Below are 18,797 nucleotides of genomic sequence, written 5' to 3' on the forward strand. Positions count from 1 at the left end.
CAATGGCTTCTAAGTGTTGTTTCCCCAGTCTCTACATCTTTAAGTATCCCTGGAAATTCTCAGGAAGTTGGAATGTTGCCCTCTATTGTTTTGTTTTCAATTTATTTTCAGCCAAATATTTCTGCACTTAAATTACTGTAAAAGGCTAGTATATCTCAAATGCCAAATAAAAAAAATCACTTACAAAACCCACATCACTGATTTTTATGCCTAGCAATAAAAATATTGTGAAGCCAGTAATTAAAGTGTAATTGGCTAAATGAACAATTTTTTAAAAATTAAGAAATCTCTCCTACATCTTAGATGCTAGATTCCATGTTTCTTTCATTTTTCAACCAAAAACAGCAACACTGTTTTTACTTTTTTCTTTGCCAGTCGTAGGGCTTGAACTCCGGACTTGGGCTCTGCCCTTGAGCACTGTCACTGGAGCCACAGTGCCATTTCCGTTTGTTTGTTTTCTGAGTATTTTATTGGAGATAACAGTCTCACAAATTGTCCTGCCCTGCCGTGTTGGCTTCAAACCTTGATCTTCAGATCTCAACCCTTAGTAGCTAGGATTACAGGAGTGAGACACTAGTGCTTAGCTAGCAATGCATTTTTATCATAAAAAAGTTAAGAAATATAGAAAAGCCAAATACAAATATTCACAGTCTCACTCTCCTGAATAAACAATTTAAAATGTCCTCTACATCCTTTATCTCTTGTTCTATGAATTTATATGCTTTCTCTCCCCCCAACATAGGATCAAAGTAATATAATTATTACTTTATTACCTACCACCAACAAACTGCTTCATTATTAGAATTAGTTGTAAAATGATTAGCAAAAAATTAATTGGAAACAAAAGGGCAAAAATGTGCCTGCATATGTAAATACAAGTATTCAAGGGAAATGGATAATTTGGAAAGCTAAATACATAGATATGTTCCAAGGATGACACAACTATTTTCAGGATAGATACATCCACATCAATACTGGGGAAAAAATAGTGAATGGAGAATCAAAATGCTTTTTAATTTTGCATTGTCTTACCAACTTGCCTTTGGCAACAATCATATAAAATCTTAGGAGGCAGATTTCCTAGTCCTGCTAATATTTTTATAGTGTTAAAATAAATGGAATTAAAGGAAAAAGTCAAAGAAAACAATAAACATAGGAACATAACTTTTTAGATGGTAACAAAATATAGTAATTGATTAGCAAGTAAAGTGGTCAATTCACTAATGTTCTGAATTCTCTGTTCCTGAGAATTTTAAAAGTAGTGATTTTTTTCCCCTCTAAGGGCAGCAGACTTGGCCAGATAGTTAATGTCCCTTCTGAATCTCTGCTTCTATGCCTAAGCAAACTCCAAGATACAAATCTTCACCTTTAGTTGAGCTCCAGCATGAATATAGTTGTAGGATGAAAGGGATTTCTGGAGGTGTAGAGAACGCAGGGTCTGCTCTGAAGCCCCCTGGAGCAGCTGAAAAATATTTAATTAAAAATAAATGGGCAAAATACATACAAAACCAAAAAAATCAAGTATTAGAAGTCAGTAATAACCTAACTTTTATTCATTTTCTGGGTTTTATTCACTTAGTTTGTCCCATTTCATGTTTTAAAGAATCATGTATTGTTTTGATTTTTTGATTTTTTTCATTGTTGTTTTTAATCTGAAGATAAATGACAATATTATGTTATGCCACATGTAAACTGTCCTGAGGAAAATTACTTAAAATGTGTCAATGTATATAGAACTAGAATAGTTCTTGCTTTGAATATGGCAGCTGTAAGATAGGATCCTTTGCCCTGAGGTAGTCACTTGCTCATAACAGTGTCATTATAGACAGGGTATAGCTCTGCTTAGAATTTAGAAAAAGTCAGAATTTCCAGGGAAGTAAAAGGAACCAGTAGACAGTGATAGGTCGAGTCACATGTGCTGAAATAGCTTTCCCCATCAAGTGTATTCTTCAGGCAACTGAGAATGTTACAACTCCAGTGTTGGCTGAAAATACATAACGATATCTTCATCCAAGTAGAAAAATCCTGGCAAAAGCTTTGAATTCTCAAAATAAACAACTTTCTTACATTTGATAGAAAAATAGTTGACCCAAACTCAATCAACCTATCTACCTTCCTTTTTTTTTTTTTTTTTGTTGTTGTTGGTACTAGGGTTTAAACTTGGCCTTGTGCTTGCCTGGCTTACTCATTTAGCTGTCATGCTACCACTTGAACCACACCTCCAACCTAATTTTTTGTTGGCTAATTTGGAGACTAAGTTGAATTTTTCTGGTTGGGCTGGCTTTGAACTTTGATCTCAAGATCTGGCCTTCCTAAGTGACTAGGATTATAAGCATGAGCCACCAGTGTGCAACTTGTCACTGTTTTCAATTGTATTGTCACTGTTATTCACCTTCAGAGATAGTTTATACATGGAAATGGTCTTCAATTTATAGTTTTACTTCTTAAAAATCCAATATAATATCATTCAATTTGACTACCCAATTTATTTATTACCCTTAGTTTATATTACTTTGGGTTTTAAAATTATAATAATGTATCATACTTGTTCTCTGAGGGCAGACTTTCCAAAAGGAGGGATACTTTAAAGATTTTTATGACATTTAAAAGATCATTATTTTTTTAGACAGGATATCACTACATAGCCAAGGCTGGCCTGGAACTTGCTATGTAGCCCAGGCTGGCCTCCAACTAGCCTCCTAAATACTGGGATTATGCCTAGCACTAAAGCAAAGGACTTTATTTTAAGAATCTTAATAGCATTCCCAAGATGTATTCATTTTCCCCCCTTAAGCTCTGATGTGATATAGAAGACTATTCTTCCTTGAATTCATAAATCTTGGTTTTCTTTTCAAGTAACTCTGTTATTGTATAGTATCTAAGAACAAAGTAAACTGAATTTATAAGCTCATTCTTGAAACTCCCAAATATAGGAACAATAGCTTCAATTCAAAAGAAAAGAAAATTAATTTAACACATTTAGAATGTACCATATCAAAAGCTTTCCTGATCACTAAACCATTATACATGTTGCAAAGGTATGTGGGTGTTTGCTTGGCTCTCCCACCTGCCAGCTCTCATCAGAGCTGTTAATCCCATCTTTTCAGAAGGAGGTGGGGTAGAATTGTGTGTGTATATATATGCGTATGGTGTGTATGTATGCAAGTAATAAATTGTGAGGACAATGGACACAAAAGAGGCATAAGATAGGCAAGAGCAATATAGAGATATTCATTTTCTACACAGATGAATAAATGATCAGTTCTCATGTGTAACACAGGACTACTAACCTGATAGAAAGAATGAAAGCTTCTTTCTCCAGGCTGTTGAACAATCACTCGAGACTAAGAAAAAAACACATTGAAATGGTTAACCTGAAAATGCAGCCATAAAATCAAACTTGGTGTATATGGTGGATTTAAGCATCCTAAAGACCCTTGTAGATAAAAATATGCCCAAGACTAGGTTTCCCTAGTAATTCTTTTTAGTGCCTAATGCAGAGGTCCCTAAGCTTTCTGAAGACTAAATATGAATATATAATATGCTATTTAACTTGGAGCCTAAAGATCGTGCTTGGTAAGGGACAGGGATTTGTGTGGAGAGAATAGAAAGGAATGCTAGGGAGGAACATTCTCAACATTCCCTTCTCCAGGATCAGCTGGCATTTCAAAGAGTAATGCCTTATATCCTGTAATAAAATCAGCTTAGCAAGATCAGTCCCTAGAGATTGCTGCCTTAGATGGTTCCAAAAAGATTGGTATTAGGAAAAGGCTCCAAATATGTTTCATTCAAAGGAATCCTTTTGATTAAATATGTACATACAGTGAAGCCATGAAAAAGAAGCTGGTAATACTTGGCATTTCCTGTAATTTTTTAACTGATTCAGATAAAACACTTATTTCCTTAATCGTCTGACCTCAATATAGCAAAAATAGAGATTATACTACCATAAAAATTCACTATGGAATAACTGGAATAGGAAACCTTTTACTGGGAAGGCATGTGAGCTAAGATGAGAGCATAGTTCAGCTGGAGATGGCTTTGTGAACCATAGCTGAACCATGAAACTTGGGGGAAGTAATGTCATATGCTTTCTGCAATCAGGCCTAGTGTTAATCAAGGTTAGGCACAGCCTCTCAAATTGTCCTAGTAGGAATCATTTCATTGGAATCGTCTAGAAATGTGGCCTAGCATTAACCTATGCAGATAAAGATGTATTTACTAGTGAGGTGCGAAAGGCTCACATCTGTAATCCTTTCTATGTAGGAGGCTGAGATTTAAGAATCAAGATTTGGAACCAGCCTAGGCAGAGAAATCTGAGACTCAATTAAACAGCAAAAAGCTGAAAGTGGAAGTATGTCTCAAGTGATAGAATGCCAGCCATGGGTAAAAAAGCATGAGACCTTGGGTTCAAGCCCAGTAGCAAACACAAACTCAGTCAGACAGACAGACAGACTCTGTCTCTCTCTCTCTCTCTCTTCATTGACCAACTACAGAATGCTTTATAATTAGGATACTAGCTCACAAAATACATATACAATATTATAAAAAAGTGAACAAATAGAAATTAGAAAAAAAGAAAGTTAAAGTTAAAATGGAATATGGTAATATATATAAGGTCTGAAGAGTTCTAGATTGTTTATTAGTTGAAGTTGGCTCACATACCCTTGCCCCCAATCCTCAATCTGCATCTACAGAGTTCAAAATATCTTCCAACCAGTGCTTATAAGAAAGGATAGAGGGAGGAAGAAACAGGAGAGAATATCTTACCACAGGAAGCAAATTTCAGTAGAAAGAATGGGATTAAACACCATTTCAAAGCAATAAATGAAATTCAATAAATATAACCAATTATTTTAAATTTCTTTTGGTGGTTTTAGGGCTTGAATTCAAAACCCTGTGATTGCTAAGCAAGTGCTCTACCACTTGAAACATATCCCCAGCCTTTTTGTTTTGGTTTTATTAGATAGAGTCTCATGTTTATGCCAAGGCTGGTCAGGACCACAATCTGCTTATATATGCTTCCTTTGGAGCTGGGATGACAGGAATATGCCACTACTCTCAGCTTCTATTGGTTGAGATGGGTGTCTTACCAATTTTTTTTGTCTAGTCTGGTCTCAAACTTTGATTCTCCTGATCTCTACCTCCAAAATATCTAGGATTACAGGTGTGAGAACTATATCTGGCTCAAGTCTTTTAAACATTACCCTCAGAAATTAAGCACATCTTACCTTCTCCAATAAGTAGTTATTGATATGTCCACCAATAGGGTCGCCCTTAAAATCAAAGTTGATATCCATGTATTTTCCAAATCTGCTTGAGTTATCATTACGATTGGTTTTGGCATTTCCAAAAGCTTCCAGCACACAGTTGGATTTGAGCAACATATTCTTCACTCTTTAACACAGATAAAGATAAATCATTATAAAAAGTTAGGAGAGTATTTTTCTTCTTCAAAAAAAGCTGTACCACTTAAGAAAGTCAAGTTGCTTTGTAGCAATGTATTTTAAATCCTGTTCATTTATGACTAACATATTTAGTAAGCAAACACCATGTGCTAGGCACTGTCCTTAAATGGGGGTCCAACACAGCACAGACTCATCTGGGAGCCCAGCATGGTGCAGCATGAGATCCTTTTAGAAATGAACATGACCTGGAATTCCCAACACAGAACTTACCCCCAGGGAGCTCTGGTGTTATATGGATGGGAGGCCATTGCTGTGGTGCCATTTAGAGCACCACTTCTCTCACAGCACCGTCTTAAATCATGGAATCCTTGCTTGACAGCTTGAACAATAAGGCCTGCCAGTTCTCCTGAGCATACTTAAGGCAGTGTTTATAAACTAAAGTGAGGCTATTTTCAGAGCATTTTTTAAAAAGTATTTTTTTCTATTAAAAAACAAATCTGGAGATAGAGTGATATAAATAAAATAAAATAAAAATAGGGAAAATATACACTATGAGAATCAAGGCAGTTTAATAACGGAAAATTTCCCAGTGCCAATCAGTATAGGCCAAGCTAGTAGAGAAAGTGAAGCTCCAGTCAAGAGTCTCTCCTAATGGACAATGCACTTACCTTTCAACCTCTGCTCTCTGGCTGGGGTTGGTGATAGCCGCAATATACTGCATAATGTACTTACTGGCTTCTGTTTTACCAGCTCCACTTTCCCCTGAAGAGAAGAATTGTGCATAACTTATAATTTAAACTTACTTCTATTAGACTAATTTGAAATTCTGATGAAAGTTATTAAAAATCCCTTGTATTGCATTGCTTGATTTCTGTCCTGTAATTTTTGTCCTGTTGGTTCTGATATGAACACATTGAAAAAGAAAAGTGTGAAAGAAGTAAAATAATAAGCAGACTTGGTATAGAACCTGCATAGCAAACAAGAAAGTTCAAACCTTACTGCTGCAAAAAGAAAAAAAAAAGGGAGAGAAGAAGAAAAAGGGAGAATAAACTAGTTTGATAGAAACTCTAATGAAAAGATATCCCCTATATACTGCTAAATGGAAAAACAGCTATGTAATAACAGGTATAATTCAGTGATTTTATATTTATACTTAGATATACATATATTGTGATATGTACTTGAATATATAGACGAAATGTGTAAAAAGATAAATATTAAACAGCTGTCTTCCTGGAATGTTGTAAGGAGGAGACATTGCAGAGGAAAGGACTTTTTGCTTTTAGATTATACACTTGCATAACTTATCTTTCACCTTCTACAACCAGGCAATAGTGGTTTTGTAATCTGTTTTAATACAATGTACTCTGGGGGTATTGTTCTTTAACAGTAAGTTAGTTAACTTTCTGGCCTTTAATATTCTTAAAGTAGAAAAATAACTATTCTACAAGTCACTCAAAAGTTGTTTTGATAACCAAAATAAACTGATCATAAAAGCATGTTTTTTGGGTTGGTCCTGGGGCTCTACCACTTGAGCTGTGCCACTTCTGGCTTTTTCTGAATAGTTTACTGGAGATAAGAGTCTTGCAGCTCCCTGGTGGTCTAGTGGTTAGGATTCGGCGGTCTTACCATTGCAGCCTGGGTTTGATTTCGGGTCAGGGAAGCCTTTCTTCTTGGGGCTGGGAAGATGGCTCAGTGGTAGAATGCTTGCCTTGCATGCATGAGGCCCTGGGTTCAATTCTTTAGCACCACATAAGCAGAAAAAAACCAGAAGTGGTGCTGTGGCTCAAGTGGTAGAGCGCTAGCCTTGAAGTGAAGAGCTGAAGGACAGGGCCCAGGCCCAGAGTTCAGGCCCCATGATTGGAAAAAAAAGGAAAAAGAAAAAGAAAAAGAGTCTTGCAGACTTTCCTGCCTGGGCTGGTTTTGATAGGATCCTCAGATCTCAGCCTCCTGTATAGCTAGGATTACAGGCATAAGCCACCAGCACCTAGCTCTTAAAATCATTTTTTTTAAAAGCATAAACCCATATTGCAAATTCAAGTATTATTAGTACCAAAAGAAATTCCACATTCAAGAGAGGCCAGCTTGGACCAGTGGAAGATACTTTGCTTGTCCTCTTCACAACTGAGAATTCTAACAACTTAGCTTTACATGAGAAGCTTGGCTCCAGTTTTACACACAAAGGGCTGTAAGTCATCTGCTCATCACTGGACCTTAAACTTCAGACCCTGAGCTCAAAAGCCTATTTCTGGCTCCAATGCTTCTGCATTTGCTTCAGCACCAACCCCCAAGAACTAAGCTAACATAGTTCATTCTTCACATCCAGGATCTGAGTGTTTCATTTTCCTGGTTTCATTCTGTTATTGTGGAAAGACTGTTGTTTTACCTGGTAATTGTAGTGTTTGAAATAGATAGGAACATATTTAGTTTACAGATTGACCAGAAGGCATCCAAGTATAGTTTTGAATGAGATGAAGTCTCATTAAGAGCTCCAGGATGGTTCTGGGATTCAATCTTCCTTCTTTTGCTTCCAGAACCAAGACTAGAGCATGATCCAGAAATTTTAAGAATAATTTGGTGTTTCATGTTCATTTTTTTGTCCCTAAAAATTGGTAGGTTTTTAACTTTAAAAAATAATCAATCATGTATATCCTTAAGTAAAAAAATAAGTAAATGTTGACCTTGGACATATCAAGGACCCCCTCCAAATACCTGATATCATAATGCAGGTATCTTTTGATCGCCTCTTCATAGCCTTGTAAGCAGCATCAGCAATAGCAAAAAGATGTGGAGGTCTCTCATACAGCTCACGACCTTTATACTGCTCAATTGTATCCCTCCCGTAGATGTTCAACAACTTGTAAGGATTCACAGAGACAACAACTTCTCCAATGAATGTATAGATACGTCCTTTTTCAAATCTGTACAGGGGCAAAAGAAAACAAAAACATAGCCTCGGTTATAGAAACACTGTCTTTTTTCTATGAGTCTTATTACCAAGAAAATTCAAATATCTAAGAAACAATTCCTAAACTGACATTTCCTGAGTTTACTTTTAGAGATGATGTTTCAGACTGTGCCCTTCAGATGGCATTTGCAAAAAAGACCAGTTGAGGTTAGAAATCAGGGAAGAAAAAAAAGTAACTTTCTGGAGACTGGGAATTTCCTGTCCCCAAAATACAGAAAGGAAAGAAAAGGGGAAGGGGAAATAGTCAAAGAAAACCTCAGAGCTCTAGGAGGAAAGAAAATGAAGTCAGGTCTTGAAATTCACCTAGCCAGATTTTCAATTATTAAGAGGCTTGCTCGCAGACATTTATTTCTTCCCTGTCTTTAAATTTCACTAGAATGTCAGTAAATGAAAAAAAATACAGTAAAACCCATAACAGAAGAAACAGCAGAGGAGACACTTATGGCACAAATCAATTTTTTTTAGTGACTTCCTAAAATCCCATAGTGTAGATATATCATGATGTATTCAGTGACCCGCCTTCTGCCTGTTACTATGAATGATACTGCACAAAATGCTCTAGATGGTCTTTCAAATCAATACTTTTATTTCTGTGGGAAAAATTCTCAGGAATAGTATATCTCCAGAATGGTATACTTGCTTGCAAGGTATACATAATCCAAAGTATAAAAGCATATATAATCTGACCCTATCTTCCCCCATAAACAAAACTTAAAAAGGTACCTGACATATGTATTTGTGAATGTATCTGTACAGACTATTTAATAAATGAGTACATGCTAGCCATGAAAAAATATGGAAGAATAAATGTTACATTTTATGTATCCTTGTACATAAACAGTGGGGTAATATGAATGAATGAAGGAAAAGAGGATGTAGCCCATGCAAGCAGGTGGGAAGAGGTCATAAGAGCAAAGAAAACAAAAAGAGTAAAAGCGGGGCTGGGAAGGTAGCTCAGTGGTAGAGCGCTTGCCTTGTATACCAGAGGCTCTGGGTTCAATTCCTCAGTACCACATAAGCAAAAAAAAAAAAAAAAAAAGCTGGAATTGGCGCTGTGGCTCAAGTGGTAGAGTGCTAGCCTTGAGCTGAAGAGCTGAGGGACAGCGCCCAGGCCCAGAGTTCAGGCGCCACGACTGGACCCAAAAAAAAAAAAAAGAGTAAAAGCTCCACGGTTGGAATTGTCTGTATAGATACGTAAATCTGCAAAGAAAAAATTTAAACATGAAACATAGCTGGGCATCTCTGGCTGATGTCTATAATCCTAGCTACTTAGGAGGTTGAGAAATGGAGGATTGAAGTTTAAAGAAAAGGTCCATGGCCGGGCACTGGTGGCTCACGCCTGTAATCCTAGCTACTCAGGAGGCTGAGATCTGAGGATCGCGGTTCAAAGCCAGCCCGGGCAGGAGAGACTGTGAGACTCCTATCTCCAATGAACCACCAGAAAACCGGAAGTGGCGCTGTAGCTCAAGTGGAGAGCGCTGGCTTTGAGCTGAAGAGCGGAGGGACAGCGCCCAGGCCCAGAGTTCAAGCCCCACGACCGACAAAAAAAAAAAAAAAGAAAAGGTCCATGAAACTAGGTAACTTGAGGGGATGGTGGAGTTGTGAGAAATGGGGGAGAATGATGGGAGGAGTGACATCGATCAAGATGTATTGAACTACAAACTGACATGCTGAATTGAAACCTCTTTGTTCAAAGACTGTATATATATATATATATATATATATATATATATACATAATCACATATATATGCACAATTATATGTATTCACAAATATATATGTATATATGTCAAGTGACTATGAAGCCCTGAGTTCAAATGGCACCAGATAAAAACCTGAGAAAAACCTATACACATTTGCTTTTTAACCACAAACCATGCTTATAAACATATGTGAATCAGAGCTTGACTGTACACAAGTGGTAGCTACTCACACATTCCACTTGCTGAAGAGGGGCAGGTAGACAGATAATCATCTCTTAGTGTCTATGGGAGCCTAGATCAAGGACCTGCCTATCCCATCCATAGATATCAAAACTTGAAGATATTCAAATCCCTTACATAAATATTCATAAATATTCATGGTATTTGCATAGAACCTAAAGTATGTTCCTATATAGTCTAAATCATTTCCAGGTTACTTTAGTAGTAATACAAAGTAAATCCTATGCAAGTAGTTGTTACACTGCATTGTTTAGGGGATGATGGCAGTGAAAAGCTTCTATATATGTTCAATACAGATGCAATTCTTCCCTAAACATTTTCAATGCAGTTGGTTGAATTAGAGGGTACTGAATTCATAGATACACTTGCTGAATAAACTGAGAATTCCAATAGGCAAAATACTGGTCCTGAGACGGCCTATCTCTTAGCACTCTTCCTGTAAAGCCAATGACAGGAAAAAAGAGCAAGCATTTGGAACCAAAAGGCAAGATATTATATTTTTTCCCTTTTCTTTTCTTTCTTTTTGTTGGTCATGGGACTTGAAACTCAGGGCCTAGGCACTGTCCCTGAGCCTTTTTGTGCTCAAGGCTAATGCTCTACCACTTTGAGTCACAGTGCCACTTCCGGTTTTCTGGTGGTTAACTGGAGATAACAGTCTCATGGAGTTTCCTGTCAGGACTAGCTTTAAACTGTGATCCTTAGATCTCAGCCTCCTGTGTGGCTAGGATTATAGGCATGAACCACTGGTACTTGTTTTTTGTTTTGTTTTAATCAGGGCTTTAATTCACTGTCTTTGCACTGTTCCAAAAATTTTTTGTTCAAGATTAGCTCTTTATCACTTGAGCCACAGTTCCACATTTGGCATTTTGCTGGTTAATTGGAGATAAGAGTCTCACAGACTTTCCAGCCCAGGCTGTCTTAGACTCTCCATCCTTAGATCTCAACCTTCTGAGTAGCTAGAGTTACATGCCTGAGCCACTAGTGCCTGGCTGATTCTTAACTTCTTTTTTTTGTTGGTCATGGGGCTTGGACTCTGGACCTGGGCCCTGTCCCTCAGCTCAAGGCAAGTACTCTACCACTTGAGGCACAGCATGACTTCTGGTTTTCTGGTGATTAATTAGAGATAAGAGTCTCACAGACTTTCTTGCCTGGGCTGGCTTTGAACCTTGATCCTCAGATCTCAGCCTCTGGAGTAGCTAGGATTAGAGGCATGAGCCACTGGTGCCCAGCTTGATCCTTAACTTTTTTTTTGGGGGGGGGGGTCCGGTTGTGGGGCCTGAACTCTGGGCCTGAGCGCTGTCCCTTAGCTCTTCAGCTCAAGGCTAGCGCTCTACCACTTGAGCCACAGCGCCACTTCTGGCTTCTTTCTTTTTTGCTTATGTGGTGCTGAGTAATCGAACCCAGGGCCTCAGGCATGCAAGGAAAGTGTTCTATCACTGAGCCACCTTCCCAGCCCTCCTTAACTTCTTTTAAGCTAAACATTGACAGCTATGATTAGGAATGGAAACAGATAGTTGAAGATAATGACAATGATAAATTTAAACCAAGATTTTTTTTTTATCATGTAGTTAGTATTTTTAAATAGATTTATTGGGCTGGAAAGGTGGCTCAATGGTAGAGTACTTGCCTCCCATGCATGAGGCCCTAGGTTTGATTCTTCAGCACCACATAAGCAGAAAAAGCTGGAAATAGCACTGTGTCTCAAGTGGTAAAGCACTAGCCTTGAGCTGAAGAGCTGAGGGACAGTGCCCAGGCCCAGAGGTCAAGTCCCACAAAAAAAAAGAAAGAACTTTCCTTTAGCTGGGCATGGATGGCTCACGCCTATAATCCTAGCTACTCAGGAGGCTGAGATCTGAAAATCGCAGTTCAAAGCCAGCCTGAGCAGGAAAGACCATGAGACTCCTATCTCCAATAAACCATCAGAAAACCAGAAGTGGCACTGTAGCTCAATTGGTAGAGCACTAGCCTTGAGCTGAAGAGCTGAGGGACAGCACCCAGGCCCAGAGTTCAAGGCCCACGACCGACAAAAAACACAAAACAAAAACAAAACCAAGATTTATTGACCACTTTGAGGTTTCTTGTGAGTTTTTCCATTGGTTTTCTTGTTTATCTTCTCTACTGCCAGAACTTTTATGTGGTAGCTAAAAACACTGATTTTGGTCCTTTATATTTGGGTGCCTTTTTGTACTTTACAAACTTGGTAGCAGTCAGAATTTGTGAATTTTTTTTTTTATTGTGAACATACTGTACAGAGGGGTTACAATTACATGGGCAAGATAATGAATACATCTCTTATCAAGCATTGCAGCCTCCTCCTTTGTTTACCCTTCACATCCTTTCCCAGCCTCCCCCCCCCCCCCCCCCCGCCCCACAAGTTGTCATGTCGAAAACGAACTTTACAACTTGTACTTCTCATTGTTGCAACAGGTCCACCTGTATCCTTATTTAAACAACTTGTTTTTCCCCTTCTCCTCCACAAATTATACTGACATCAAATATAGTGAAAGCAGGGGTTATACTGTGGGGGAGGGACATACAAAGCAACAAAGAAATAATTTTATAAATGCGTTAGAAACAAATGCATGAAAGAAAAAAACATTTAAATACATATCTAAGGGTTTATTTTCCTATCATCACATTATCTAACCTTTTCTGCTTGACTCATACATATACTAGATATTGCAAATAAGGGAAACCATGGGACCTATGTTTCTTTGGGCTTGGCTTACTTCACTTAATATAATTTTTTCCAAGCCTTTCCATTTCCTAACAAATGGGGAAATGTCATTCTTTCTGATGGAGGCATAGAATTCCATTGTGTATATATACCACATTTTCTTGATCCATTCATCTACTGAGGGGCATCTGGGTTGGTTCCATATCTTAGCTATGGTAAATAATGCTGCAATAAACATAGTTGTGCTGGTAGCTTTAGTGTGGTCTTGTTTGTAAACATTTGGGTAAATGTCCAAAAGTGGGATTGCTGGGTCATAGGGGAGCTCTATGTGGAGTCTTTTGAGGAATCTCCATACTACTTTCCAAAGTGGTTGAACAAGTTTACACTCCCACCAACAATGAAGTAAGGTTCCTTTCTGTCCACATCCCCTCCAGCATCTGTTGTTATTAGAGTTCTTGATTTTTGCCATTCTAACTGGGGTGAGGTGGTATCTCCATGTTGTTTTGATTGGCATTTCTTTTGTGGCTAGGGAGGTTGAGCATTTCTTCATGTGTCTATTGGCCATCCTTCTTTCTTCTTCAGAGAAGTTTCTCTTTTATTTATTGGGCAGTTGTTTCTTTGAGGATTTGTTGTTGGGGGATTTAATTTTTTGAGTTCCAAGTATATTTTAGATATGAGACCCTTGTCAGTTGTATGGCTAGTGAAGATCTTCTCCCAATCCGTGGGCTTTCTATTGATCTTGCTAGCTATGTCCTTTGCCATGCAGAAGCTCTGCAACTTCATGCAATCCCATTTGTCCAACCTTTCTTTGATTTGTTGTGTTTCCGGGTCTCTATTAAGAAAATTTCAGCCTGCGCCAAGGAGACCTAGGGTTTCTCCTATTCCATCCTGTAATATTTTCAGAGTGTCTGCTTTGACTCCGAGGTCTTTGATCCATTTGGAGTTGATTCTGGTACAGGGTGATATATAAGGATCTAGCTTTAGTTTTCTACAAGTAGTTAACCAATTTTGCCAGCCCCATTTACTGAAGAGGCTGTCTTTCTTCCATTCTATTTTTTTTAGCTCCCTTATCGAAGATTAGATGACTATAGGTCTGTAGGTTCATTTCTGGGTTTTCAATTCTGTGAATGTTTTTTTTGTATGTTTGTTTTTTTGGGTTGTTTTTTTTTTTTTGGTTATGGGGCTTTAACTTGGCCTGGGCACTGTCTGTCAACTCTTCAGCTCAAGGTGAGTGCTCAACCACTTGAGTCACAGCACCACTTCCTGTTTTCTGAGTGGTTTATTGGAGATAAGAGTCTCACAGAATTTCCTTCCCAGGCTGGCTTTGAACCACAATCCTCAGATATCAGCCTCTTGAGTAGGTAGGATTACAGAGGTGAGCCACTGATGCCCAGCATTGTGAATGGTATTTAAATGAAATGGTAATAATTATACCTCTTTTTCCCTCTGGTATTGAGTGCCTTTTCTTTTTTTAAGGCAATTAATGGGGCTGGGAAGGTGGCTCAGTGGTAGAGTGCTTGCTAAGCATGCATGAAGCCCTGGGTTCAATTCCTCAGCACCACATAAGCAGAAAAAGTCAAAAGTGGCACTGTGGCTCAAGTGGTAGAGTGCTAGCCTTGAGCTGAAGAGTTGAGGGACAGCGCCCGGGCCCAGAGTTTAGGACCCACGACTGACAATAAAAGGCAATTAATTTTATATTATACATGAGGGCAATATTAGATGTTTTCATTAACATTGCTACCTGAACCACAGCAACCTTACACATGAGGAATGAATTCAATAATTTCAATGCAATTCCTTGCATTGTCAGTTCCAAGCCACCAGCAAGAAGGGCACACAACAGAAGTAATAAAACATAAGATCTGCCTCTCAAGTCTTTCTGGCTTAACCAATAAATCTGTATATGCTTAGAAGGTATCTCCAAGGTAAAGAAAGGAAGATTATTTGATTTTCAAAAACTAGCGAAACAGAAAGCAATAATGAAAAGTAGCAACAGGATGTTAGGAAAAACTTGCTTCGTGAACGTTACTCTGACTAAGAGATAGAACAAATCATGCATGAGTTAAAAATGTGGTCCTAAGATTTTAAGTTTGTTAGATAATGTACTTTTCACTGGGTAGTTTTTTTGTTGTTTTTTTTGGTTGGCCGTGGGGCTTGAACTCCGGGCTTGGGCGCTGTCCCTCAGCTCTTCAGCTCAAGGCAAGCGCTCTACCGCTTGAGCCACAGCACCATTTCCGGTTTTTGAGTGGTTTGTTGGAGATAAGAGTCTCACGGACTTTCTTGCCTGGGCTGGCTTTGAACTGTGATCCTGAGATCTCAGCCTCCTGAGTAGCTAGGATTACAGGCGTGAGCCACTGGCACTAGGCTAGGTAGTTCTTATAATCATTAAGAAACCATTCTTTTCTGAAATTGTATTTTAGTTCAAGTAAAATATTGGTTATAAAAATATCTATATATCATATTCTCAAAATAGGATGAAATACATGCATAGATGCTAGGCATGGTGTTACATGATTATAATCCCAATATATGGGAGGCTGAGGCATCAAGAGTTTGAGATCAGCCTCAGCTACATGATGAGTTTGAGGCCAATCCAAGCGGGTTGGCCACTAACCTGGAATACATGGCAAGATCCTGCTTCAAAAAATAAAAACACAAGACATTCATCAAATCAGTAACTTATAAATAATGCTTATTAACATGAAGATAGTAAAAGAGGCTCACCAAAATACTGTATTAAATACAGTGCTTTGGCAAGTTCTAAAATGTGAGAAGCTCAGCTTGCCTCAGATTCTTTGCTGGTGATTAAATATGAAACTTTCCATTTAGGTTAGGTCACAAAATTACCACTAGATGGTGCCAATATACACTTTAACTCAAGACTCCAGCATGCTTTGGAAAGCCTTTGGTAGAAGTAAACAGGAAGAGAATGGAGTCACCTGCACAGTTTGCCTCAGGGAGAAACTGCAGTAATTATCCTAGAAGGTAAATGGAGTGATACCATCTCTTCCAAGAGAACAAGGAAGGTGTTTCTATGACCTGTGTGTGTAAATGTCTTATGAAAAACTTATGATTCATTCTTCAAATATTTATTCAATGTCTACTTTGTTCTGGGCAATGAACCTAACTGGAACTTAAAAACAGGACAGAACAAGGAAGTATTGTAAAGAAGAAAAAACTATAGAGGATGATAGGGCAATAAAAGCACATACTACAATGGCAAAGATTAACCCAACAAATCAGTTTGAGAAATCCTGAAGTCATGTATAAGCTCCACTGTAAGGTATATAGGTATATAAGAGGTGGCCTACAAGGTCCTCTTCACTTGACTTCTAAGAAGTAAACTACACTTCTACCTATCAAAGCCTCTTGAACCATTGCTCTCTGATTTGGACACTCTGGTTCTTCAGCAGATGAGCAGTTCATGGTTCTCAAAAGTATCAACCTTCATGGTGTTGCCCTTGTTCTTCCTAGAACATCTTTTTCTGGTCTCTTACAGCATCTGCTTGGAAAATACCCATTCTCTTTCTACCAGTTTCTATTTAGAATCCTCCTCCTCTTCCTCCTTTTTGATTTTTAAAAATATTTTAAAATATTTTTGGGTTATGAAAATGTTCTGTGTACTGTGCTCCTGTGATCTCAGCTACTTGCCAGGCTGATGTAGGAGGATTGAGAGTTGTAGGCCAGCCTGGGCAACATAGGGAAATGCCACTATAAACAAACAAAATTATGCACATACAAATTTCACATACTTGGCACCAAAAAGGATGGCTTTACTATAGTCTTTCTCCTCTTCCCTCCCTTGTAGTACTGGGGGTTGACTCAGGACCCAAGTGGAGTTATTCTTGACACTCAGTCTCCAACACTAGTATTATGATCTTTGCTTTGCTCATTTCTTTTTCCCTTGAAAACTCCCCAAATAGTTAAAAATAGCTTAATAGTCATTGACTTTTAAAACTAATATAAAAGATTTTAAAATATTCATTGAAACAAAATGGAGCAAACTGCTGTTTTATAAAACAAAGTCATTCAGGGAAAACACAGCTTGAAAATGATTATTCTATATAACATGAAATAATTTAGAGCAAGGCACAGCCTGAGCTCCACAAAGGGCTAGACATTTTTATTAGCCCTTAATCGAAACAAATAGGTTATAAAAAGTTTTGAATGAATATATGGCAATGAAGAAAATATAAAGGAAATCCCTTTGGAGAACAATAGTGCTTTGTATCTGAACTCTGAATACAAACAAAATATATAATGAAAATACATCTAATAAAGATAAATATAAAATATATGGCATAATTTTAATATTATACATTATTTATTATATATTTAGAATATAATATGTATTATTATATACATATACATACATGTATATTTTTGTATGTGTGCCAGTCCTGGGGCCTGAAGTCAGGGCCTGGGCACTGTGCTTGAATCTTCTCACTTAAAAATAGTACTCTACCACTGGAGCCACAGCTCTATTTCCGGCTTTTTGTATTTAATTGGAGATAAGAGTCTCACGAACTTTCTTGCTAGCTTTGAACTGTGATCCTGAGATGTCAGCCTCCTAAGTAGCTAGGATTACAGGCATGACCCATCAGCACCCAGTTAGCAAAACTTTTCTAAAGGGACTAATAAAGTGCTTAGTGGAAAGACTATAGAAAGTGGAGAAAGAGAAATCTTAATTACGTGAAGGGGACAATGGACAAAATTTGAAAGCTTATCAAGCATAATGAACTTATATTTAACTGAGCACAAGACAAAAAGGAGTGTATTTTAAATTATATTCCATACACTGAGGCTCAAAGTTTTGATTCACCTACTAACAGAATTCACTGTCATCATGGATTGACTTCTTGAAGTACATGGAATCAGTTATAATCAGGAAGCAAATTCTCTGCGAATGGTCTACTTTCTTTTTTTTTTTTTTTGGGTCCGGTCATGGGGCCTGAACTCTGGGCCTGGGCGCTGTCCCTCAGCTCTTCAGCTCAAGGCTAGTGCTCTACCACTTGAGCCACAGTGCCACTTCCAACTTTTTTCTTTTTGCTTATGTGGTGCTGAGGAATCGAACCCAGGGCCTCATACATGCAAGGCAAGCGCTCTACCACTGAGCCACCTTCCCAGCCCATGGTCTACTTTCTCAATCATGTTTAATTGTTCTGTCTTCCTTCTCCTTTCAATGCAAATAAAATCTCCAGTGGCTCTATAAAATCCTGTTTCTCAGGAAGTTCATCTACACATGCCACTTTTTATCTTCCACTATCGGTTCAACCAAATCCAACCTGAGTACCACTCCTGAATTTCAACAATATTAATCTAGCTCTCCAAAGTAAGTTTCCAGTGAAGTTTCTAAATTCATTGGTTGATTTGTTCTCATTTTAGTTTCTCAGCAGAATTTAACCTTGAGTCCTGTTTCTTCAATACAATCTTCTCTTGGTTTTGACGAGGCTGTATTTTCTAGATTCTCTTCCTCTTCTGCTATTCTTTTCAGGGTTCCTTGCCATTTCCTCCTTTTGTACTGATCTCGTCATGCTAGGGATTTTGTCCAGGATGAACTTCAAATACCATCCAGTGAAATCCCATTGCAGGAATACAGGGAAAGGATTTAAGAACCAAACCAAACCAAATCAGAAGGGAAGGTGTTATCTTATTTATTTATTTTAAAAAAGCATAAGTCACATTTCTGAGCCACACTAAAAGGCATTAAGTGGAGAAGGGATACTGATGAAGGAATAAGAAAAAAAGGTGAAGAAAGTGGGCCATGCGAAAAGGAAAAGCAAAGTTAAAGTACAGTGAA

The 18,797-nt window shown here is 38.0% G+C and overlaps 1 protein-coding gene across 1 annotated transcript in view; it reads right to left on the reverse strand.

Annotated features, from left to right (window-relative positions):
* Window positions 1-18,797, reverse strand: part of Myo1d (myosin ID) — a 295,270-nt gene that overhangs the window by 198,381 nt on the left and 78,092 nt on the right. Inside the window, exons 2-6 of the mRNA XM_042693144.1 lie at window positions 8,121-8,329; window positions 6,077-6,170; window positions 5,232-5,397; window positions 3,291-3,344; window positions 1,367-1,462 (exon numbers count right to left, since the gene is read on the reverse strand). Of these exons, the coding sequence (XP_042549078.1) occupies window positions 1,367-1,462; window positions 3,291-3,344; window positions 5,232-5,397; window positions 6,077-6,170; window positions 8,121-8,329 (619 nt within the window). The remainder of the gene's footprint in view (window positions 1-1,366; window positions 1,463-3,290; window positions 3,345-5,231; window positions 5,398-6,076; window positions 6,171-8,120; window positions 8,330-18,797) is intronic.

The sequence above is a fragment of the Dipodomys spectabilis genome, unplaced genomic scaffold, assembly GCF_019054845.1.
Source record: "Dipodomys spectabilis isolate Male_0828 unplaced genomic scaffold, ASM1905484v1 ptg000004l, whole genome shotgun sequence".
Lineage (NCBI taxonomy): Eukaryota > Metazoa > Chordata > Mammalia > Rodentia > Heteromyidae > Dipodomys > Dipodomys spectabilis.